The 22,634-nt window shown below is 54.1% G+C and overlaps 2 protein-coding genes across 4 annotated transcripts; both read left to right on the forward strand.

Moving 5' to 3' along the window:
* The first annotated feature begins 720 nt into the window (after window positions 1-720).
* Window positions 721-11,420, forward strand: FBL (fibrillarin). The gene is made up of 9 exons (XM_055311884.1): window positions 721-821; window positions 6,020-6,193; window positions 6,308-6,409; window positions 6,488-6,582; window positions 7,819-7,989; window positions 8,872-9,004; window positions 10,040-10,152; window positions 11,037-11,182; window positions 11,292-11,420. Exons 1-9 carry the CDS (start codon window positions 812-814, stop codon window positions 11,314-11,316), a joined length of 969 nt encoding a protein of 322 aa, XP_055167859.1. The 5' UTR covers window positions 721-811; the 3' UTR covers window positions 11,317-11,420.
* A 397-nt stretch (window positions 11,421-11,817) lies between these two features.
* Window positions 11,818-20,016, forward strand: DYRK1B (dual specificity tyrosine phosphorylation regulated kinase 1B). 3 transcript variants are annotated; one of them, XM_055311743.1, is made up of 11 exons: window positions 11,818-11,958; window positions 13,980-14,143; window positions 15,181-15,300; window positions 15,389-15,577; window positions 15,726-15,873; window positions 16,739-17,025; window positions 17,707-17,853; window positions 17,935-18,075; window positions 18,368-18,683; window positions 19,079-19,185; window positions 19,280-20,016. In XM_055311743.1, the coding sequence occupies exons 2-11, from the start codon at window positions 14,081-14,083 to the stop codon at window positions 19,649-19,651; spliced, it is 1,890 nt and encodes a 629-aa protein (XP_055167718.1). In that variant the 5' UTR covers window positions 11,818-11,958; window positions 13,980-14,080; the 3' UTR covers window positions 19,652-20,016. The 3 variants fall into 3 exon arrangements, with proteins under 3 accessions (XP_055167718.1, XP_055167716.1, XP_055167717.1); XM_055311741.1 differs by lacking the exon at window positions 11,818-11,958 and adding an exon at window positions 12,436-12,734; XM_055311742.1 differs by lacking the exon at window positions 11,818-11,958 and adding an exon at window positions 12,437-12,734 and having other exon boundaries at window positions 18,488-18,683.
* Window positions 20,017-22,634: the final 2,618 nt, after the last annotated feature.

The following is a 22,634-nucleotide window of genomic DNA, read 5'->3' on the forward strand; positions in this document are numbered from 1 at the left end:
GAGGACTGTCCCTCTGCCTGTCTCAAGGACTTGTCAATGTGCTGCCCTGGGCCGGTGCTTTGTCCTCAGCTAGTCCTCTGTTCCTCCATCAAAAGCACTTTTATTGCCTTCTAATAACTTAGCTGGTGTCTGTTCCTCCCCCTAGAAGATGAACTCCGGGGATCCCTGGGTGGCCCAGCAGTTGAGCGTCCGCCTTCGGCCCAGGGCGTGATCCTGGGGTCGCTGGATCGAGTCCCGCGTCGGGCTCCGTGCATGGAGCCTGCTTCTCCCCTGCCTGTGCCTCTGCCTCTCTCTCTCTCCGTGTCTATCATGAATAAATAAATAAATCTTAATAAATAAATAAATAAATAAATAAATAAATAAATAAATAAATAAATAAATACTTAATCGACTGCATATGTGTGAGCCCAGAATCGTCCGTGTTCGTCGGGTGGAAATGGGTCAGGGACAGTTTTCGGGTGTAGACCTTAGGAAGTTATTCACAGAGCAGAGGGGCAGCAGAGAGCGCGGGTGACGAGCCCCGGCTCCGCGGAGGATCGCACGCCCAAGAGAAGGCGGGAAGCGCGCTCAGCGTCGCGAGGGACGCGCCTAAGGCCGCCCACGGGGGCGGCGCCCTGAGAGGCTTGCGAAGCCCCGCCCACAGCGCGCGCGCGGGGCTCCGGACGCGGAAGGAGCTCCGAGGGGCGGGGCTGCGAGGTTGCGTCACGCGCCGTGCGTCGCCGCGCGTGCGCTCCTTTCCACGTGCGAAAGCACCAGACTCGTGTAGTCCCGGCCGCCGCGGAGTCCTGAGCCGCGGGGCTGAGCTCTCGCCATGAAGCCAGGTGCAGGCCGGGGTTGAGGGCCGGGGTCGGGGACTGGGGGCCGGCGGGAGCCCGAGGGGCGGGGCCCGGGCCTAGGGGCAGGGGATCCGGTCGCTAGTGGGGAGGGGGTCCTGGTTCCGGTCGCCCGCGGCGGTGGCGAGGGGGTCTTGGCTCCTCCCTGTGAAGCGACGCTGAGCCCGGGGTGCGGGTTCCTGGTTTGGGGGTGTGTGGCTGGCTTCGGAGGTCACGGTCGTGAGTCGAGGGTCCTGGGTTTGGAAGGGGGTTCCTGAGCTAGGATTCGACTCCCTGAGGCCGTCATTAGGGGTCTTGGTTATTGGGCTGGGGGTGGCAGTCGGGACAACCGACCCAGAGTCTGGATCCAGGCGTCTGGGGTCTTGGATCTCTGGCTGCGGGATTTGGGGATTATGTGTTGGCTCGGAGGTGAGTCCCGATTTGGGGTCGGGGAGAAGCCCCCTTTGCTTCCCGTATCGCCGCAACCAGAGCCCCCTTAGCTCCCAGACCAGCTTCTCAGGGAGGGCCGTAGTGAATGAGGACTCCCGGCTTGGGAGTGTGTGGCCCTTTCTGCCCCACTTTCCCGCTCTCTACTCTCCCGAGGGGCGGGTGTCTGAGGTGTGAGTGATCGTGATGCTCAACTCGCGGTGAGATGAACCTTCACGAGCCCAAGACGGGCTTAGCGTGGAGTGGGGGAGGGAGATAGTCACAGGACGCGTGAGTGATTTTATTCATTTGATTTTCCCCGGGATTCTGGTGAACCCACCCCGCCTCCCCCGTTGGTAGAGGGCTGGCTTTGACGGAAGAAAGATCTCAGTTCAAAACTTCAGCACTAGCTTTGGTTCTTAAGTTACAGCGTGACCTGGGGCAAGTGGCTTTACTTCTCTGTTTTCTCGTTTGTAAAATGGCGCCCAGTTATAATTTAGCAAGATCACGTTAAGAAAAAGTACCATATTGTGGTAATCTCTTTGCAATAGATTAAGTGTACAAATAAATCAACAGGTTGGCATATGTGATGTTATATATACATGTCAGTTATAGTTCAATAAGGCCGAGGGGGAAAAGCACAGGACTTGACATAACAGTATTTGTCTCCACCTGTTATCTTTATCATTCTTCTCAAGAGGCACAAAATTAGGGTCTTTCTTCCTGGTGACTTGGGGCTTCCTAAATCAGGCAGTGCCCCTCCCCACAACTTGCTTCGCTAGAGTTTGGGGAAATCTTCCACTGTGACCCAGAAGGTCTGTTTCCCAGTACAGGTCTTCGTTTTCCTTCCTTTTTCTCCCACCCTCCCTGCATGTGTGGAGAGATGGGGTCATCTGGTGGAGGGGGAGGGTGGGTTTCTTCAGGATTTGGAGACCTGATGACCTGATGAAATGATGGGCGGGGAGGCAATGCTGGACTGTGTCTCTCCATCATACCCCGGCATGCCTGCAGGCACCCTACAATCTGATTCCCCCAGGAATGGAGGATATACCTTCCGCCCAACCATTCCCTCATTGTGTTAGGATATGAAGTTGCAGAAGTTAAGAGTCAGCTCTTCACTAAGGGTTTGAGTCTGACAGAGAAGAAGCCCTGGGGAGATTTTGAACAGGGACAGAATGCTGTCTGATTGACACATTTAAAAGGATCCTTCTTGGTTTTTTATGTAAAGGGCATCAGGGGAGCACAAGTGGAAGCAGGTGCATTCGCAGGAAACTTGTGGTGATTTAGTAGGAGATGATGTGGCTTGGGCCAGGGTGGTATTAGTGGGCCTGCCTGACAAATTGTCACACTTTGGAAATATATTTTGCACATAAAGCCGACAGCTTGTATGTGGGTATAAGAGAAATCAAGGATACCCCAGGGTGTGGACACATGTACCTGGAAGGATGGAGTGTCCGTTTTTGAGATGGGAAGGTTCTAGGAGGAGAGCAGGGTCTAAACCTGGGGGTCTGTGGAACTTCCTCCCAAAACTTCTGGAAATGTGTGTGCAAACGTGTGTTTTCCTGAGGAGTCGGTACTTCTGGTACATTTTTGTAAGCTCCCCTGGACCTGAAATGAATAGATATGTTTTGAGTACCTAGAACTGCAAGTTGACACTTGTGCTCCCAGGTCCCCTAGCTATGCCCACACTTCTCAGGTCTCTGTTCCATCAGGCCTGGGATGAGAGTCCCTTCAGCCTAGTGGTTTCTCCCGTAAGTGGAAGGGCAGGGGGACTCTCCCTCCCCTCATTAAAATACTCCTATTCAAACTGTGTGCCAGGCAGTGTGTTGAGGGAAGTGCTTTGTGTGTATTAAGACATTTTTTCCTACTCTGTATGGTTATCACCATATCTCTGTCTTACAGATAAAGTTTTCAGGATTCCCATGAACCTTCCCTACTCTCTAGGGCCGTGAGTGAGTGGCATCTCCATCGCCCTGTACAGGACACATGAACTGATTGAGGGGCGGGGACCGGGGGTCCCTGAATGAACAGAGAGGGGGCTTCCCCCGCCTGGGGCAGAACCCAGGGATTTAAGAGTCATCAGCAGACAGCTCACTTAATATTTATTGAGCCCACACTTTGTGCCAAATGTTGTGCATGGTGCTGGGGATGCAGAGTGACCAAAAGTATTAAAACATCCCTGTCCCTTGGGACCTTGATGCTGGTGGGGAAGTCAGGCAGTGATAAAGTAAAAAGTGCCATGTGTGATGCTTGATAGGAAGAAGCTAAAGGTAGGGAGCCCCAAGGCCCTTCTCAGGAAAGAATGTTTCATCAGAGAGCTGAGTGCAACGAAGAAGTGGGTGAGCCCAGCTAATGTGTGCAGGAAGGACAGCAGGTATGAAGGGCTTAGAAGCTGGAGAGTGGGATCCCTGGGTGGCGCAGCGGTTTGGCGCCTGCCTTTGGCCCAGGGCACGATCCTGGAGACCCAGGATTGAATCCCACGTCGGGCTCCCGGTGCATGGAGCCTGCTTCTCCCTCTGCCTGTGTCTCTGCCTCTCTCTCTCTCTGTGTGTGTATGTGACTATCATAAATAAATAAAAATTAAAAAAAAAAAAAGAAGAAGCTGGAGAGTGAGTTGAGGAGGAAGGGTGCAAGGCCCAGAACAGAAAGTGTGAGGGCACAAAAGTCAGCGACATTGTATGGTGGTTCTTAGTTCAGGCTGCACATTTCAGATTGCCTGGGGAACCTTAAAAAGCCCAATGCTCAGGCCCCTACACCTAAATCGGGATCTCTAGGTTCCAGGGATTACCCAAAGGTGAGAGCCACTGATTTCAGGCTTTGGAAGCCAGAGACAGGAATTTCAGTTGCATTTTCAACATGATGGAAAGCCATTGGAAGGGATTTAGGCAAGGGGATCAAGAGATCCAATTTTGTGGTTTGGAGAAGGTCCATCTGTAGCTGCCCTGTGAGCAGGAGCCTGTAGAGGGAGTAAAGGCGACTCTTCAGGAATTCTGAAACTTAATTTTTAGTACTTAAATTAGGAATAATGTTTAAAAGCTCTACATTTTCGTCTTTTTAAAAAAAGTTTTTTTCTTAAAGATTTTATTTATTGGGCAGCCCTGGTGGCCCGGCGATTTGGTACCGCCTTCGGCCCGGGATGTGATCCTGGAGCCCTGGGATCGAGTTCCGCGTCGGGCTCCCTGCATGGAGCCTGCTTCTCTCCCTCTGCCTCTCTCTCTCTGTCTGTCATGAGTAAATAAGTAAATCTTTAAAAAAAAAATTTTTTTTTTTTATTTGAGAGAGAGCGAGTGCACAGGAAGGAGGTGGGCAGAGGCAGAGGGATAAGCAGGCTCTCCTCCCCTCTGAGCAGGGGAGCAGGGAGCCTGATGCGGGGGCCCATCCCAGGACCTCGAGATCATGACCTGAGCTGAAGATAGCTGCTTAACCAACTGAGCCCCCCAGGCCGGGCGCCTGCGTATTTTCATCTTTAACGCCTTTACAGTGTGTGAAGATTTCATAGTGCGCAGATATAACGCACCTTTACAAAAAACTCTAGCAAGTTTACTATTGAGTAGTTGACATCAGGTGAGGTCATTTTAGAGCATCCCTAATTGTCACACTATTGTTTTGTAACTTGTGCTTTGCCCAAAGTAGCTCAGAGCTTAGGACACTGGCGCAGAAAAGTCAGATAGTCAATCTGTTAGCACCAGGAGAATGCCATCTGCTTCTGCCGTCATTACCTGCTCAGTGCAGCGCATGTTTGCTCTGACCCGAGGTGATGAAAATCAAGTCTCCCTGAATCTTTTTTTTTGCCCCCCTTCAGATTTCAGGCCAGTTAACAAGCCCTAAATTGCTTATGTGCTATTGCCCATCCATAAAGGACAACTCGACTTTTTTCTTGTTTTTTTTCTCCCTCTGAGCTGAGAGAGACCTCTGCAAGTTTGCAGGAAGGTCAGTGGGGTAGCAAGAAAGACATCATGGCTAACTCCCCTCTGTTTAGGGGTTGGCCTTTTTCCTCCAGACTGAAGTTCAGGATTGGGAGGGCACCGACATGGTTTCAGGGTCTGGGGGCCCTTCCTGCCACGATGCATGCACAGGTTTCAGACTAACACTGAAAATAGAGTGGATTCTTCAAACCTCCTATCTGATCAACAAAAGCAGCATGTTGACAGTAACCTACATCTACCTGGGTATCCCTCCCCTACCTGAATCTTGTTCATATTTCCCTCTCAATCCCCAGTATTATCAGCTTTGCATTTATTGTTCCCTTTCCTCTTTTGGGGGGTGGCATGGGGCAGGGTTACCATGTATATCAACACAGCACAACGTTGTTTAATTTTAGCTGTTGCTGAGCCTTATGACCAATACTGTGTTGGACATGGTCTTCGAGTTGCTTTTTCACTTAACATGACTCTTAAGTTTGTTGGTTTTTTGGGTTTTTTTAAGATTTTATTTATTCATGAAAGACACAGAGAGAGAGGCAAAGACACAGGCAGAGGGAGAAGCAGGCTCCCTGCGAGGAGCCCGATGCGGAACTTGATCCCAGGACCTTGGGGTCACAACCTGAGCCAAAGGCAGGTGCTCAACCACTGAGCCACCCAGGCGCCCCATGACTCTAATAAGATTTATCTACCTGTTGTAATTATATAGATCCTCGTCACTGGTGCTTATGAATACTCCCCATTTCATTTGCCCATTCTGCCAGTGGACATCTGCATTGGTCCTGATTTTTCTGCGTGGAATTAAGAGACATAACTTCTCAAACTTAATTGCCCCAATTCCTCTTTCTGTTGCCACTACAGGTTTCAGCCCCCGCGGGGGCGGCTTCGGTGGCCGAGGGGGCTTCGGTGGCCGAGGGGGCTTCGGTGACCGCGGTGGTCGTGGTGGAGGCCGAGGAGGCTTTGGTGGGGGCAGAGGTCGTGGTGGAGGCTTTAGGGGCCGTGGCCGAGGAGGAGGAGGAGGAGGAGGACGAGGTGGTGAGTGACATTGGGGGTGGGTGGGAGGTGGGATATGATCAGGAGGCTTTCCCTGGGCTTGGGGAGGGAAGAGATCATGGGATCTCCCTCTCTCACTTCATCTCTGCCTTGTAGGTGGAGGTTTCCAGTCTGGCGGCAACCGGGGTCGTGGTCGGGGAGGGAAGAGAGGAAACCAGTCGGGGAAAAATGTGATGGTGGAACCTCATCGGCATGAGGGTGAGTGGGGAGGGTGCAGAGCTGCTGAGGGTAGGGTGCAGCCCAGAGTCTTCACCCTGCGCTGGTCTCCTCACTTAGGTGTCTTCATTTGTCGAGGAAAGGAAGATGCGCTTGTCACCAAGAATCTGGTCCCTGGGGAATCAGTTTACGGAGAGAAGAGAGTATCGATTTCGGTGAGACCAGGGCCCCAACTGACAGGGTAGCCAGCGGTCTGGTCTCCCTACCCCCACCATGCATCCTACACATGCCAGCTAGGGAGTCACCTTTTTCTTTTTTTTTTTTTCCTTTTTTTAAGATTTTATTTATTCATTCATGAGAGACATAGAGAGAAAGGTAGAGAGAAGGGGGAGTGGAAAGGCAGAGACACAGGCAGAGGGAGAAGCAGGCTCCATGCAGGGAGCCTGATATGGGACTCGATCCCGGGTCTCCAGGATCATGCCCGGGGCTGAAGGCAGCGCTAAACCGCTAAGCCACCCGGGCTGCCCGGGTGTCATCTTAATACATAAGTCAGATCCCCATTGCCTTCCGGTTCAAGTTCCAGGTCCTCAGTGTGGCCCAGAAGACCCTGCACATTCCAGCTCCCCCTCCCCGCCCGTGCCCCCACCCCTGCCCCAGACCTAGAGTCTTCTAGCCATACGGGTCTCCTTGCTCTTCCCTCTGTCTTGAATACTCCTCCTCTCCAGCTGTGTATATGTCTGGTGCCTTTCATCACCAGCATCTCTGGTCAACGTCACCTTGTGTTTCTCACAAGGCCACCTTGTGCCACCCAGTCCATGAAAAGCAGCCTACCCTCTGCTCTATTATCCCACATCACCTTTATGATGAGGCACACTCCTGCTCAGGGCTTTTTGCTGCCTTTCCTGCTGCCTAGAATGTGCTTCCCCAGGTGACTTGCATGGCCCCCACCTCCTTCGGGTCTGCATATGTCTCCTAGGCACTTCCCTGGCCACCCTGCCTCATTTTCACCTGTTCCTCAGCCCCCTCCCCCTACTGTATGTCCTTTCCTGGCTTGATCTTTTCTCCTTAGCAACTGTCACTGGCTTCTGTACCGTACGTGTTAGTTTGGTGTAGACTTGCTCCTTGAGGGCAGGGGTCTGTCTCATTCACTATGTAGCCTGGTATAGGGTCTGGCACAGAACGTGTTGGCACAGCAAATGTTTGTTGAATGAACACACAGGTCTTGCTGTTAACTGATTTTTATCTCTGTGTTTATTGTCTGTCCCTGCCCCTTCTACCTGAGTCATTAACCTCCATGAGAGGGCAGGTACTGCATCCATCATGGTCCCTGATGTGTGCCTGTGTTCATTTCTTGAACAATGAATGAGCGCCCTGGGCCCTAGGGCTAAGGACAGTGGGGTCTAGCAAAAAAAACCTGGCACTAGCTTCCATCCCCATCTCTCCCGGCCCAGGAAGGAGATGACAAAATCGAGTACCGTGCCTGGAACCCCTTCCGCTCCAAGCTGGCGGCAGCAATCCTGGGTGGTGTGGACCAGATCCATATCAAGCCAGGGGCCAAGGTGCTCTACCTCGGCGCTGCCTCGGGCACCACTGTCTCCCACGTCTCTGACATCGTAGGCCCGGTGAGTGGATAGAGGGTTAAGGAGGGGTGAGTAAGGGCAGGTGGTGAGGTGAAAAGGAGGCAGAGACTGCCTCTGCCAGCCTGGAGTCAGTGGGCCTGGCTGCTTCCCTGTACCATGTGGCTTGGGGCTAGGCCCTTCCTTCAGAGTGCCTGTAGTAGAAGGAGCAGCTTGAAGCATCCAGTCTCCAAAGGCTCATTTAGTCCCATTCCTAAGTTCCTGGTCTGGAGGGAAGGGACGTGGGTATTGGGGTAAGTGCAGTTAGAGGGGCCCCGGGGTCGAAGGTACAGATACCAGAGTGTTGGATTTAGTTGTCCTCTTTGAAAATGTATGCCCCCAAATCTGGTCTTGTGGTTTCTCTTAAAAGAACAGGTATTAGTTTCTGGGCCTACATTTCTGTGTCACTGTGCAGGCTCCTTGGTTAGAGGTCACCCGTGCATCTCACTTCAGGACCCCTAGCCCATCTGCATGACTTTGTAGGCTGTGTAATGTAGTGGTTTAAAACCCCAGGCTCTGGTGTGGGCATTTAACAGTGAGGTGGTTTTCAGCACATTTCTTAAACTCTCTGAGCCTCTGGAAAATAAGGTTGCTGTGAGGATACTGGTAATTCCTGTAAAGTACTTAGAGCAATGCCTAGTCCATTGTAAGTATTCTTAGCTGTTAGAACTTCATCTCTGTGCCTGGCTTCCTCATTTGAAGCCTGTACTGGGGAGACTGGACTCTCAGATCAAGCAAAGTGGGATTGAATAACCCTTGGCAACAATAAGTTGTCAAATGGTAGGGTTTTGATTCTGTGGATTTGAAGAGATGCTACATGCAGTGTTTGAGCTTAAAGTAGGTATTCCATCTAAAAAGTAGTATCAGTGTTTTTATTAATTGTTTTAGGATGGTCTAGTCTATGCAGTTGAGTTCTCCCACCGCTCTGGCCGTGACCTCATTAACTTGGCCAAGAAGAGGACCAACATTATTCCTGTTATTGAAGATGCTCGGCACCCACACAAATACCGCATGCTCATAGGTGAGGGGTCTAGGGATTGGCTCAGATTGTGTAGGCCAGGGCACTCCAGGTTTCTTGGAAGAGGTGGCCAGAGCCCTGATTCAAATGTAATCAGGATGGAGGAGCAGGCCTCCTGAGTCTGCAGGAATGAAGAGGATGAGGGGAGCCAGGTGAGGTTGTGGAGCTTGGGTGTCTGGCACCCCTGGAAGGCTAACCTTTTTTCCTTCGATCTCCTGCCCCTCCCCCTAGGCACCCCCATACTTCTGCCTACTTCTGAAACATGGTATTTTTATGCTGCCCCCCTTTAGAGCTCCTTATCATCATCTGGGGTGATTGATCATAAAAAACTGAGTGTGGCCTGGCCCGGAGGGGCCCATTGTGAATATTACTTTGGTTTTTAAAGATTAAAAAAAAACATGGAAGTACAATATAAAACGTGTTGCTACTGTTACACTCCTTATAAACCACCCTCAGAGGTAAACAATACGAACAATTTAATGCCTTTTCCCAATTTAAGAAAGTCAGTTTTCTTTTTTTTTTTTTCAGTTTTCATTATACCATTTTTTTGTTTTGTTTTATTTAATCACAGTGGCTTAAAAATACTTTGCATTACGCTGGTTTTGAGTAGTTTTTTTTCCCCATGCATTCATACCATATCCTTTAGTTTCCTTTGACAATCCTGCAGACGCTCTTGCCTGTAAGTGCTCACCTTTACATGCCTTTTTACGACGTGTCTGTCTCCCCCCCAGACCTGGGAGCATCTCGAGGGCAGGGTCCAGGTCTGACTCGTCTCTGTGTCCCCCACACCGGGCCCAGGGCTGGCCACAGAGTAGGTGGCAATCATGGTTTACAAGAGGAATGAATGAATGGTGTGACTGGGTTTTGGACCCTTCCTGGGGGTCCATTGGAGGGAAAGGGGGAATCAACGGGGGGACGTGAGACTGGAAGCAGGGAAGACTATGCCAGAAACCTTCTGGTAATGGGGCACAGGCCTCACGGGAGGAGCTGGGAATATCTGGTGGATCCAGCTTGTAAGTGCCACTTATTTCTCCCTAGCAATGGTGGACGTGATCTTTGCCGACGTGGCCCAGCCAGACCAGACCCGGATTGTAGCCCTGAATGCCCACACCTTCCTTCGTAACGGAGGACACTTTGTGATTTCCATTAAGGTGCGGGGCTTGGAGGAGTCTAAGATGGGGTGGTAGTATTTTCTCTGTAACTGCCAAGCAGCTAGTCAAAACAAGGGGGCCAGGGCCTCCATTCTCCTAGTCTAGTCTATTCCCAGGCTCTACCCTGCATTTCCCTGCCCTGTCAAATAGCACTTGGTGAAAAATGTCTACAAAACTAAAAGGCTTTGAGTTTAAATAGGCAATAGAATGTAGTGGTCAAGTCCATGAGGGCCGAGTCTGACCATTTAAGGTTTTTTGTTTTTTTGTTTTTAAAGATTTTATTTATCACGAGACACAGAGAGAGACAGAGAGAGGCAGAGACACAGGCAGAGGGAGAAGCAGGCTCCATGCTGGGAGCCTGATGTGGGACTCGATCCCAGGTCTCCAGGATCACGCTGCGGGCTGAAGGCAGCACTAAACTTCTGAGCCACCCCGGCTGCCCTTGACCATTTAAGTTTGAATTCCAGCTTGCTCTCTGACTCTGAGCAAGTTACCCAACCTGTGTTTTCTTTACTTGTCAAGTAGGAATATTAGTCGTATCTCTTTTAGTGTTGATGCAGTGATTAAATTTATCAATATAAAGTGTTTAGACTAGAGCCTTGTATAAAATTTTAGATAAATACTAGATGCATTTTCAAACACAAAAACCTGGGTGTAAAATTTAAACACCAGCTTTAAGACAGTCTCTGTTGAAGCCTTCCTGTTCCAAATCCAAACCAAATTGAAAACTTCTCTAATGAAGTCTTTCCTACATTTCCAAAACCTGAGTTTCACTGAGTTTCCAATAATAAAAAAAAAAATCTGTTTGTTTTTTTGTTTTTTAAAGAGCAACAAAAAGGAAAACAGTCCATTGCTTTGCTTGTAAAATTCAAATTCTTCTGCAGGCCAACTGCATTGACTCCACAGCCTCTGCTGAGGCTGTGTTTGCCTCTGAGGTGAAGAAGATGCAGCAGGAGAACATGAAGCCCCAGGAGCAGTTGACCTTAGAGCCCTACGAAAGAGACCACGCTGTAGTGGTGGGTGTGTACAGGTGAGCAGGGGCCGGCAGCCCACCGGGACAGAGCCCTGCCAGTCAGCACTTGGAAGGAGTGCCCCAAATGGTGACAAGCTCTGAATCTTCTATCTCCTTCCTCTCACAGGCCACCTCCCAAGGTGAAGAATTGAAGCCCGGCGCCATCTGGATTACCAGAGATTTGTGTTGCTACTGTTACACGTGTTTTTCTATTAAAAGACTCATCCAGGGGCACCTGGGTGGCTCCGTCACTTAAGCCTGGGCCTCTTGATCTCAGCTTAGGTTTTGATCTTAGGGTCGTGAATTCAACCCGGCCTTGGGCTCCTTGGGCGTGAAACCTATTTAGGAAAAAAAGAAATTCATCGCTCCTGTATGCTGATCAGAGACCTCCGTTCAACGGTGCGCATGCGCCGTTTTTCAACTGACGCGGTGGTGGGGGTGGACAGGCTCATCCGGTCCCTCGTGCGCATGCTCCTCCCTTGGCTGCTTTTTGCGCAGCCGTAACCCGGCTTCCGGCGCCTGGGCGGGGCTGATAGTTTACGGTGCATGTCTGCCGGTAGACCCTGCTGCGCGCAGGCGCAGAATGTTACCCTGGGTCACGTGGGGGAAGCGAATGGGGGGGTGGGGGTGGAGCCCGGGGCGGGGGGGCCGGTTTGTTGTGGTCGCCATTTTGCTGGTTGCATTACTGGGTAATCGGGCCCTGGCTCGCCGCGTCCGTCGGATACCTTCAGCCAGTGGGCAGGTCTGAGCTCGGGCTTCCCGAGCAGCTTGAGTCCCCTTGCCCGCGCCCTCAGGTAACAACGCGGCTATAGGTGGGGCGGCACGAGCTCGCGGGGAGGGGGCAGTACGGGCCCGCCCTGCCCGCGTCGCCGCGAGACTTAGCACGAGGCCGAGGGAGCAGAGCAGGGGGGCGGCGGGCAGGTGTAGGCCGTGCCTGGCTATTCATAGTCGGATTCTAGGAAGTGGCCGAGCCTGAGGGAGCAGCCATGGGAGGGCGGCTGGGAGGGGGTAGCGGGGCCCCGCTCCCGCCCTTTGTTTGGGCTCGGCTCCTCCGGCTGCATCGTCGTCGCCTAGCAACAGCTGTTCTGAGCTGCGATTGGCTGAGCTCTTGGCAGCAGCGACCAATGGCACGGTTGTTGCCATGGCAGGTGCGGACTGCCAAGCTCAGGCCGGCCCCGCCCGCCGGGCTCCGCCGACCGGGGCGGGCCTCCAGGGTGGGGGGTGGGACGCCTGGGTCCCCAGGGGCGGGTGGCTGCACGGGGCGGGGCCGGCGGGGCGAGGGTTAACCCGCCCCTCCCCCGTCCACCTGCTTTCCCCTTCCCCCGCGTGCCCCGGGCTGACCCTCCTTCCCTCCTCTCCCCGCCCCCGGCGGCGGCGGCTGCTGTTGTCACCCACCGGGCCGCCTGTCCCGCTTGCCCTCCCCGCCGCGGGGCTTGCCGGGCCGGCCGGGCCGGGACAGGCGGCCGTCTCCTCTCTGCCGCCACCGCCGCCATGCTGGCCGCTCGCCCACCCCACTGGGGGCCCCACCGCGCCCCAGCCCCCCGTGGGCCCCGCGCCAGCCCTGACCCGGGTAGGGGGTGGGTGCTGGGAGAGACGGTCCTGCTGTGGGAGGGCCCCAGGGAAGAGGTTGCTTCGGGTGAGGGGCGGGGGAGCTCCAAGAGAGAGGAGGGATCGTGGAGTGGCAAGGCTTGGCATAGGAGAAAGGGATTTTGACATGGGAGAAGGCCTGTGGGGAGAGGATTTTGGTGTGGCAGGTACTCTGGGAGGGGAGAACTCTATGTGATATTCGGGGATTTTGGTTTCTGGGGGCCTTCTAGGAATGGCACAGGTGTGGATTGACCCTGGTGTAGAGAGGAGTAACTGGAGAAAGAGCCCTGGTAGGAATATTGGATGGGGGGAGGAGGGAAAGATACAGTGTAGGGGAGAGAAGGGCGAGGGAAGAGACAGCTCCTCCTTGCTCCCATCAGAAAAAGTGAGCCTTGATTGGGAGGGGGACCACGGACTAATATGGGGAAGAGCCCTTTTGTGGCACAGAGAAACTATCTGGTGGGGAGGGTCCCTGATGTGAGAGGAAATGGTATAAGGTCTTGGCATGATATGGGAGGGTCCCCTGGGAAGGGGGTGCCCTGATGGATGAGAATGCCATAGGGGTAGGAATTTTTTATATAGGGACAACTCTGTATAACAGGATAACCTTGGTATGCTCTCCAGGACCCTGATGTGGTTTTAGGGGCCTGCAGAAGACTCTGCTATGGGTGTGGAGGGGGCCCAGAGTTCTCTTGTGGTTTGGGGGGAGGGGAATCCTAGACTTCTCTAGGATCTACTGGGAAGGATAGATCTTGAAGTGAAAGGACCTTGCTGTGATAAGAGAGGTGATCCTGACAATCAGGGAAGACTGCAGGAGGGCAGGATCTGGTGTGAGGGGGCCCTGGGGAGGGCCATAAATAGAAATGGGAAGCAAACCTATACTGTCTGTGGTTTCTATCTTTTTCTTCTCTTTCTCATCCCAATTATTGGTGTCTTTTTGTCCTTTCTTGTCATGGCCTTTATCCCTGCCTGGCTTCCAATTATTCCCTTTCACGTGTTCCCCTTTTTGTGCCACCTACTTCATTTATTTGGTAATCATTTGTTGAGGGACTCTGCTGTGCCCCCACCCCCACCCCACCATTTTTCACTGTCCCCTTTCTTCATTGCCACCTGTTGTCCTTTTTCTCCTCTCCCTATGCCCTACCTCTCTCTGGTGTCCACCTCTTTCCCACCTGTCCCACACATCTTCTTGTTCCATGTTGTTCCCCTGCCTCCCGCCTGCTCTCAGGTCTCAGCGGCGGTGGCAGCCGAGGTGCAGGATGCGAGAAGGCGCCCCCCGGCCGGGCTCCCGCTCCAGGCCTCGCTCCCTTGCGGCCCTCTGAGCCCACCATGGCCGTCCCACCGGGCCATGGTCCCTTCTCTGGCTTCCCGGGGCCCCAGGAGCACACGCAGGTATGCGTTCAGCTGGCTCCTCACATGCCTGGGGTAGGGGGAGGCTGGGGATAGAAGGGTCTTGGGGCCAAAAGATCATTTGGTTGCCCAGAGCAGTCTCCTGGGGCCAAGAAAAGCCCATCTGGAGTGGAAGATAATAGAGAAGTTGGTGGCAGAGACTGTTTGGATAGCCTGGGTTCAAATCCTGACACGGGGTTAAATTACTTAGGTTCTACCTGCTTCAGTTTTCTTTCTCTTAAAATGAAGCCAAGAATGATAACTACCTCGCTGCATTGTTGTGAGGTTAAGCAGTTAATGAAATGCATGTAAAATGCTGAGAATAGTGCCTGGCACCTAGGAAACACCCAGTAAATGTTAACTAAGGAAAAAAGGTCCAGAGTGAAAGATGGGCAGTTGGGGTGCAAGGGGGAGAAGTCTGAGTCCAAAGGATCCTGGAGCCAGCAGCATCTTACACTACAGAGTAAAGATATTCAGGGGTGGAGATTGTCAAGGCTCTGAAATGTAGAGCTTGAAGCAGGTTGGAATAGGAGGTCCAGGGTGCTGGCTCCCAAAAGACTGGGGCAAAATGTGCAGAGTTGGGGGTAAAGGATAGGAAGATACCACAGGATAAGGGTAAAGCAAGATGGCAGCCGTCAAGATGGGACACCCAGAATGATGGTTTCAGGCAAAGGATTGGGAAGGGCAGAGCCTATGTTTTCTATCTGATCTCTCCCACGGAGGTTCAGAAAGGATTAAAGGTGTAGGATGAAAGGTCAGGAGAAAATAGTTCACCATTCATTCACTCGGCAAATCTCTGATGACCACCGACTATGTGCCAAACGCTACTTGGCACTGCAGATACAGCAAGAACAAGACAGTCTCTGCCCTTGGGGAATTTCTATCCTGGTTGGGTTGTCACACAGTGATCAAGTAAAATGTGTGTATGGTAATAATGACCCGGCCACCCAGAGAGTTCTCCCTAAGGTTGTCTAGAGGTAAAGGCCTATCCTCAGTGCCCATGCCGCACCCCCCCACCCCCACCCTGACTCACCCTGCAGGTATTGCCTGATGTGCGGCTGTTGCCACGGAGGCTGCCCCTGGCCTTCCGGGACGCGACCTCAGCCCCACTGCGCAAGCTCTCCGTGGACCTCATCAAGACCTACAAGCACATCAATGAGGTGGGCGGGGGACCCAACTAGGTGCTGAGGGGTCCTGGCAGCTGGCACAGGGCACTCAGCAATCCTTATCTTCTGGCTGGCTGGGCAGGTATACTATGCGAAGAAGAAGCGGCGGGCCCAGCAGGCGCCACCTCAGGACTCGAGCACCAAGAAGGAGAAGAAGGTCCTGAACCATGGTTACGACGATGACAACCATGACTACATTGTGCGCAGTGGTGAGCGCTGGCTGGAGCGCTATGAGATTGACTCACTCATCGGCAAAGGCTCCTTTGGCCAGGTGCGGGATGCCCCCCTTCCACCCTGACCCAGGGATAGAGAGGCATGGGCATCCACTGATACTGACCCACAAAGGAGTAGTGCCCTGTTCTGTGCCCTGTCCCCTTCCCCCGCATTTCCTCACTTTGTAACATGCCCTGCCCCGGCAGGTGGTGAAAGCCTATGATCATCAGACCCAGGAGCTGGTGGCCATCAAGATCATCAAGAACAAAAAGGCCTTCCTAAACCAGGCCCAGATTGAGCTGCGGCTGCTGGAGCTGATGAACCAGCATGACACAGAGATGAAGTACTATATAGGTGAGGCCTGGGGCAGCAGTACACCCAGTACAGTACTGGGTCAGTGTCTTCAGGGCAGGGGCTGGTCTGGAATCCCCTGACATCAGCGATTCTCCTGCTGCCTTAGTGATTGTTTCCCTATTCCCATGATGGCTTTGGTCACAGTGTATTGGGTGCTCGCTAAGGGTCAGGCCCTGTTGCAAGCACTTTCCCTGATTTAACTGGCTCCAGTCTGACCACAGCTCTGGGGGGAGGGGGCACCTTGGCCCACAGCTTGGAGACGACGACAGAGGCATTCACGTGCTATCACTTGCATAAAGTCACAGCATTTGTACTCAGAGGGGCTATAATTTCACCAGGCAGTGGGCTCCCAGGCCTATAGTCATAACATCTGTATCAGTCTTTTCCTCTTTCCCATACTGATTCTTAGAAAAGGCAAGTGGATTGAAAAAGTGTGTTTCTGTAAATACACATCCTTACCCTAAATGGAAAACGAGTGTCCCCCGCCACAAAAATAAATAGAACTGAGACTAAAACAATGTTACAAAATTAAGTGTGAAAATGTAGAAGGGCAGTAAAGACCCATCAGCACCACAAGGAAACATTCTCTGGTTTATCAGAAAGTTTGACAGAGACTTGGAAAGAATGAGCTTCTCTTAATCAAGGAACTCTTTCTCTTGATGTGAATCGAGTTCCAGATCATATAAAAACACCCTGACGAGCAGCTGCTTCCCGTGCGCACACCACAATTTGGCCAGCCCTCAAGAGGCAGAGCCCCGGATCGGCTTCCGGCCCCTCTGCCTACTACTGTGCATTCCTGGCCGCCACCCGGCCTCTCTGAGCCTCAGCTTCCCCGTCAGGCGCATTTCCATCCCCTTCCCCGCAGTGCACCTGAAGCGGCACTTCATGTTCCGGAACCACCTGTGCCTGGTGTTCGAGCTGCTTTCCTACAACCTGTACGACCTCCTGCGCAACACACACTTCCGCGGCGTCTCCCTGAACCTGACGCGGAAGCTGGCCCAGCAGCTCTGCACGGCGCTGCTCTTCCTGGCCACGCCCGAGCTCAGCATCATTCACTGCGACCTCAAGCCCGAGAACATCCTGCTCTGCAACCCCAAGCGCAGCGCCATCAAGATCGTGGATTTTGGCAGCTCCTGCCAGCTTGGCCAGCGGGTGCGGCGCGGCCCGGTGACGGGGGCGGGGCTCGTGGCGTGGGTGTGGCCGGGGGGGCGGGGGGGGGCGGCCCGAGGTTGCCTGGAGGGTGGTATTGGAATGGGGTGTTGGCGACCTAGCGTTGCAAGGCCAGCTGGTGCGGAGATTAAAAGGAGAGGGCCACAGGGTATAGTACCCAGTAGGAAAGGAAGAGAAGCCTGAGGAGGCAAGGCCAGCTATGAGGCGTTCAAAGTGGGCAGGGTGAAGTGGGGTTGGCTTTGAGCCTGGAGTGGCGTTTGGCTAGGTTTTGTTTACCTGGTGCTCTGAAAGCTGGGGAGGAAGTGGGGGACGGGTGCTTTAGTTTGCAGCTTTGAGTCAGCAGGCATTTGAGATGGCTTGAAAAGGGGTTGGTGGGAAAGGCCTGGTCTTGCAGACTGCCAACCTCTGATGACCAAGAAGGGTCAAGTCAGCCTTTGGATGAAGATCAGGGTCAGACTAGGCTAGCAGAGACTTCTGAGGCTGATGAATAAAATAAGTGATGGTAGTGGCTCCTGGAAAGTGGGTGATGTCCTCAAGATTTGTAACCCTAATGCTCCAGTTGCATGGAAGGAAGCTTGTCTTAGCTTTGAGTATGTCATTGGCACTACTAGGGGAGGCTGGGACCTCTCTTGACCGTTGCCTTGTTCCGTGCTTCTTCCCCAGATCTACCAGTACATCCAGAGCCGCTTCTACCGGTCGCCTGAGGTGCTTCTGGGCACACCCTACGACCTGGCCATTGACATGTGGTCCTTGGGCTGCATCCTGGTGGAGATGCACACCGGAGAGCCCCTCTTCAGTGGCTCTAATGAGGTGTGCTCCTGAGGAAGGGGTGTGCTGGAGGGGGCGGAGGCCTGGCTGGCCTGATGACCCTGACTGCCCACCTGCTCACAGGTGGACCAGATGAACCGGATTGTGGAGGTGCTGGGCATCCCACCAGCCCCCATGCTGGACCAGGCACCCAAGGCTCGCAAGTACTTTGAACGGCTGCCTGGGGGTGGCTGGACCCTACGAAGGACAAAGGAACTCAGGAAGGTGCGGCCCCTGCCCCATGCCGCTCCTCCCACCCTGGTGGCCCCTCACTCTCTCACACTTGGGGCTTCCTTTCTCCCTGCTTCCTCTCCCTTGTGTCTTTCCCTTCCTTCCTCTCCCCTTGTCTGTCCTTCGTCCTGCCCCACCCCATCTCTCCTACCCACCCCACAACTCTTCTTAGCTTCTCTCCTTCCACTTTCTCTCTTGTGCCTCTGTTTCCCCGTGTGTGTCTCCCTGCCCCTCCTGCCCACTGACGGCCACTCTCTTGCCCCCCCTCCCACCCCCTCCCTGCCAGGATTACCAGGGCCCCGGGACACGGCGGCTGCAGGAGGTGCTGGGCGTGCAGACGGGCGGGCCCGGGGGCCGGCGGGCGGGGGAGCCGGGCCACAGCCCCGCCGACTACCTCCGCTTCCAGGACCTGGTGCTGCGCATGCTGGAGTATGAGCCCGCCGCCCGCATCAGCCCACTGGGGGCTCTGCAGCACGGCTTCTTCCGCCGCACGGCTGATGAGGCCACCAACACGGGCCCGGCAGGCAGCAGTGCCTCCACCTCGCCCGCACCCCTTGACACCTGTCCCTCCTCCAGCACCGCCAGCTCCATCTCCAGCTCTGGTGGGTGCCCAGTGCCAGGTGGGGTAGAACAGGAGGGTGGGCAGCTCTTGTTTGGCCTGGCCTGGGGGACCTGGCCACACTGGGCCTTCATCTAGAGCTTTGAAACTGCATGATCCTGAACTCCAGAACAAGTGGGGCAAACAGAGTTCTGACTGGTCCTGACCTGATCTCCGAGATTGAGCTTGGGCTCACATCTCTAAAACTGCTTTTCACTCTGATACCCAAAACTGAGCTCTGACCCATAATTTCAGCATTGGGCCCTATCCTCTAAATAGACTCTTGTCCAAAGCCCAGGCCTGGGCCTGGGTCACAAACCAAACTCAGACACTGAAAAATCCAACCACCACCTCTCCTCACCTAAGGCGTCTCCTCATTTCCTCCCCTGGCACTTCCAGGAGGTTCCAGTGGCTCCTCCAGTGACAACCGGACCTACCGATACAGCAACCGATATTGTGGGGGCCCTGGGCCCCCCATCACTGACTGTGAGATGAACAGCCCCCAGGTACTGGGGCCTGGGAGACTTGGGAGGTGGGGAGTAGGTATCTGGGGCTTTAGGACCTGGGTCTCCATCACCCACTGTTCCTTTGCTCCTTTAGGTCCCACCCTCCCAGCCGCTGCGCCCCTGGGCAGGGGGTGATGTGCCCCACAAGACACATCAGGCCCCTGTTTCCGCCTCGTCACTGCCAGGGGCCGGGGCCCAGTTACCCCCCCAACCCCGATGCCTTGGTCGTCCCCCATCACCAACCTCACCACCACCCCCGGAGCTGATGGATGTGAGCCTGGTGGGCGGCCCTCCAGACTGCTCCCCACCTCACCCAGCGCCTGCCCCCCAGCACCCGGCTGCCTCAGCCCTCCGGACTCGGATGACAGGAGGTCGTCCACCCCTCCCACCCCCTGATAACCCTGCCACTCTGGGGCCTCGCTTGGGCCTCCGTGGTGTACCCCAGAGCACGGCAGCCAGCTCATGACCCAGCCCCCTCCCTGGGGCCCCTCCTGAAGCCATACCCCCCATCTGGGGGCCCTGGGCTCCCATCCTCATCTCTCCCCTTGACTGGAATTGCTGCTACCCAGCTGGGGTGGGTGAGGCCTGCACTGATTGGGGCCTGGGGCAGGGGGTCAAGGAGAGGGGTCTAGGCGCACCCTCCCCATTAAGGACTGGACCCTTGGCCCCCTCTCCCCCCCTTGTTTTCTATTTATTGTACCAAAGACAGTGGTGGTCCGGTGTTGGGGGGAGACCCCCTTCACCCTAGGGCCCTAGGAGGGGGTGGGGGCAGGTAGGGGGAGATGGCCTTGCTCCTCCTTGCTGTACCCCCCAGTAAAGAGCTTTCTCACATGCCTGCCTGAGCGTTTGCAGGGCCTCGCTTCCCCTCACATGGCCCTCAAAGACGTGGTGGGGAACAGTATTTGGGGAGGGGGTATCAGAAGAGCTTTGTCACGTGGGATGCGTCCCTGGGGAAGTTACGGCTATTGGTGGAGACATGGGGCTGCAGGACCTCTGGGGCTACGGAATCCTAGACAGAAATCCTGGATAGGGTCCTAGCCCACGTTTGTCTTTTTCATGGTAGAGACCCTGAAAGAGTAAAGGCTCAGCTCTGGCCTGTCTCTGGAAAAGTCTCCACAGGAGTGGCTCTTTATGCCAGGCATCCAGTGGCAGCCAGGCCTTAGTGGTGCCATCTGGGGAAAGTGGCAGGCAGGCAGGGGGTACAGATTTTACCCCCCCCCCCCCCCCCCCCCGGTCTGGTCTCACCCTGTGGAACCATGACGGAGCAAAGTATTTTGAGATTCTCGGGCAGAAAGATTTTCCTGGGTTTCCAGGTAAGTGGGTGTGTTTCCATGACAATTTGGAAACTTTTGTCTCCCAGCTGGCCAATCAAGAGCCTCCTGATTCAAAAGTGTTTGCCGTCTCCCTGCACTGGGGCGCGGCGCTGCCTGGGAAATGGAGTTCTGCGTAGCAGTCCTTCTTTCTGTCTTTTCGTCAGGGGACTACAAAGACCAGAATTCTTTTCGCTCGCGAGTTAGGGACGGGCTGCCGGGCAGCCAATAGACAGCCAGGGGTGGACCGGGGGCGGGGGGATGCTTGAGGCGGGCTGTGGAGGAGGAGAAGGCCGCGATTGGGTGGCGTTGGCAAGGGTTTGCGCGGTGTTGAGTTCTCAGGCGTGCGGAAGGTGGGCCGCCGTGCTGCTCCCCGAGACCTTGCAGGTTCAGCGCCTGCGGTCTCGGAGCAAGAGGTAGGTGCTGAGGCCCGAAGCGGCCCCGCTGCGCGGAGCATCACTAGTCGCGGTGTCGGGGCCAGCTCGCGGGGAGCCCCGGTCGGTAGGAGAGCCAGGCGAGGACGCCGTTTTACCTGCAGATGTTCGGGAAGGGAGGCGGAGGGAAACTAGACGAGGCACGGGTAGGGAGACCCTCCTGGAGGAGGAGGAGCTGTCGTAGCTGAAGCCTGGAGGCAGGATGTTTGCGGCGGCCGTGGTGCGGCGGTTTGCGCACAGGCAGCGATGAGTAACTGTGTGAATGTGAACTGCGGGAGATGTGGTGTTGGAGATCTAACTGAAAGTTCTGTATGAGTTCGATCGTGGAGGACTTTGTTGGCCGTTTGGGGAGCCTGGACGCTGTCCTAGGGCATTGAGGAGCCACGAGAGGATTTTTAGAAGGGGAGGGGCATGGCCTATCTGCTGCCATCGAGGAATAGCTTGATGGGGAAGAGACTAGGGTCCGGGAACCCAGGGTGGGGGCTGTGGCACGATCCTGGGCAAGAGATGTTGGGAATGAACCAGGGCAGGAGTCTTGGTTGGGACAAAAGAAAAGGAATGGGTAGGAGAGATGTCGGGAAGGCTGAGTTGACCTGAGGTATGGCTTCCAGGCTGTGTGGGAGGGGAGGCGGAGAGGGGCTGGAAAGGGGCATCTTCATCAGGTGGAACAGCGCCTGGCATATGGGAGATGCTTAATAAAGGAAAATTTTAGAATGAAGAGTCCTGGGAGGCAGATACTATTATGATCTCCGTTTTGCAAACGAGGACACTGAGGGCAGAGAAAGATAAATGACTCACCCAAAATCCCATAGTTAGCAAGTGGAAGGCCCAGGATGGTGTGTGCACACGTGTGCGCGTGTATGTGTGTGAGAAAGAGAGAGCGAGAGAGACCCATTGACTTAGCAAGGTGCAAGATGAGCTTCGAGGCGTCAGTGGGGTCCAAACCATGTAGGTCCCTTAACGAATTTGGGATAAGCACGGAAATGTATGTCCACATTTCTGTTTCCAGTGCAGAACCTCTCCCTGACTTGCTGACTGCCCACGTGATATCTTTTCTCAAGATATTTATAATCATGCTGAGACCCTCTATCTTGACCAAACTGAATTCCAGTCTTTTCTCCAAAACCTGTTCTTCCCACGTTGTCAGTGAATGCTGCCTCCTTCGTTGTCTTATACTTATGTCTGATCCATCAACAAAGTATATTCAGAACCACCATTTCTTCCCACCTCGACTCCTGTCACCCTGGTCCTGTCCACTCTTAATGTCCTGCCTAGACATCACGGCAGCCTGCTTAATGGTCTCTGTGCTCCCCACAGTCTGTTTCTCATGTGGAGCCAGTGGGGCATTGAATACCTGTATCAGGTAACATTTCTCTCCTGCTCAGTACCCTCCTGTGGCTCTGTCTCACACAGTATTTTCCAGTGTTCTTTCCGTGGCCTTTGCAAGGCCCTGCATGATCTGTCCCTGCTGCCTCTCTGCCTGCTCCTTTCACCTTGCTCACTCTGCTCCAACCACACTTGCCCCAGGGCCTTTGTGCTTACTCTCTTTACCTGGAACACCCTTCTCCAAATAGTCAAGGCTCACCTTCATTTCCTTTAGGTCTTTACTCAGATATCATCTTCTTGAGAACTTTCCTGACCATCCTTCTAAAATTATATGGCTAACATTTGTATATTAACTTCTCTTTATTCCTTAGTATTGATT

This window comes from Nyctereutes procyonoides, unplaced genomic scaffold (assembly GCF_905146905.1).
Source record: "Nyctereutes procyonoides isolate TBG_1078 unplaced genomic scaffold, NYPRO_anot_genome, whole genome shotgun sequence".
Taxonomy (NCBI): domain Eukaryota; kingdom Metazoa; phylum Chordata; class Mammalia; order Carnivora; family Canidae; genus Nyctereutes; species Nyctereutes procyonoides.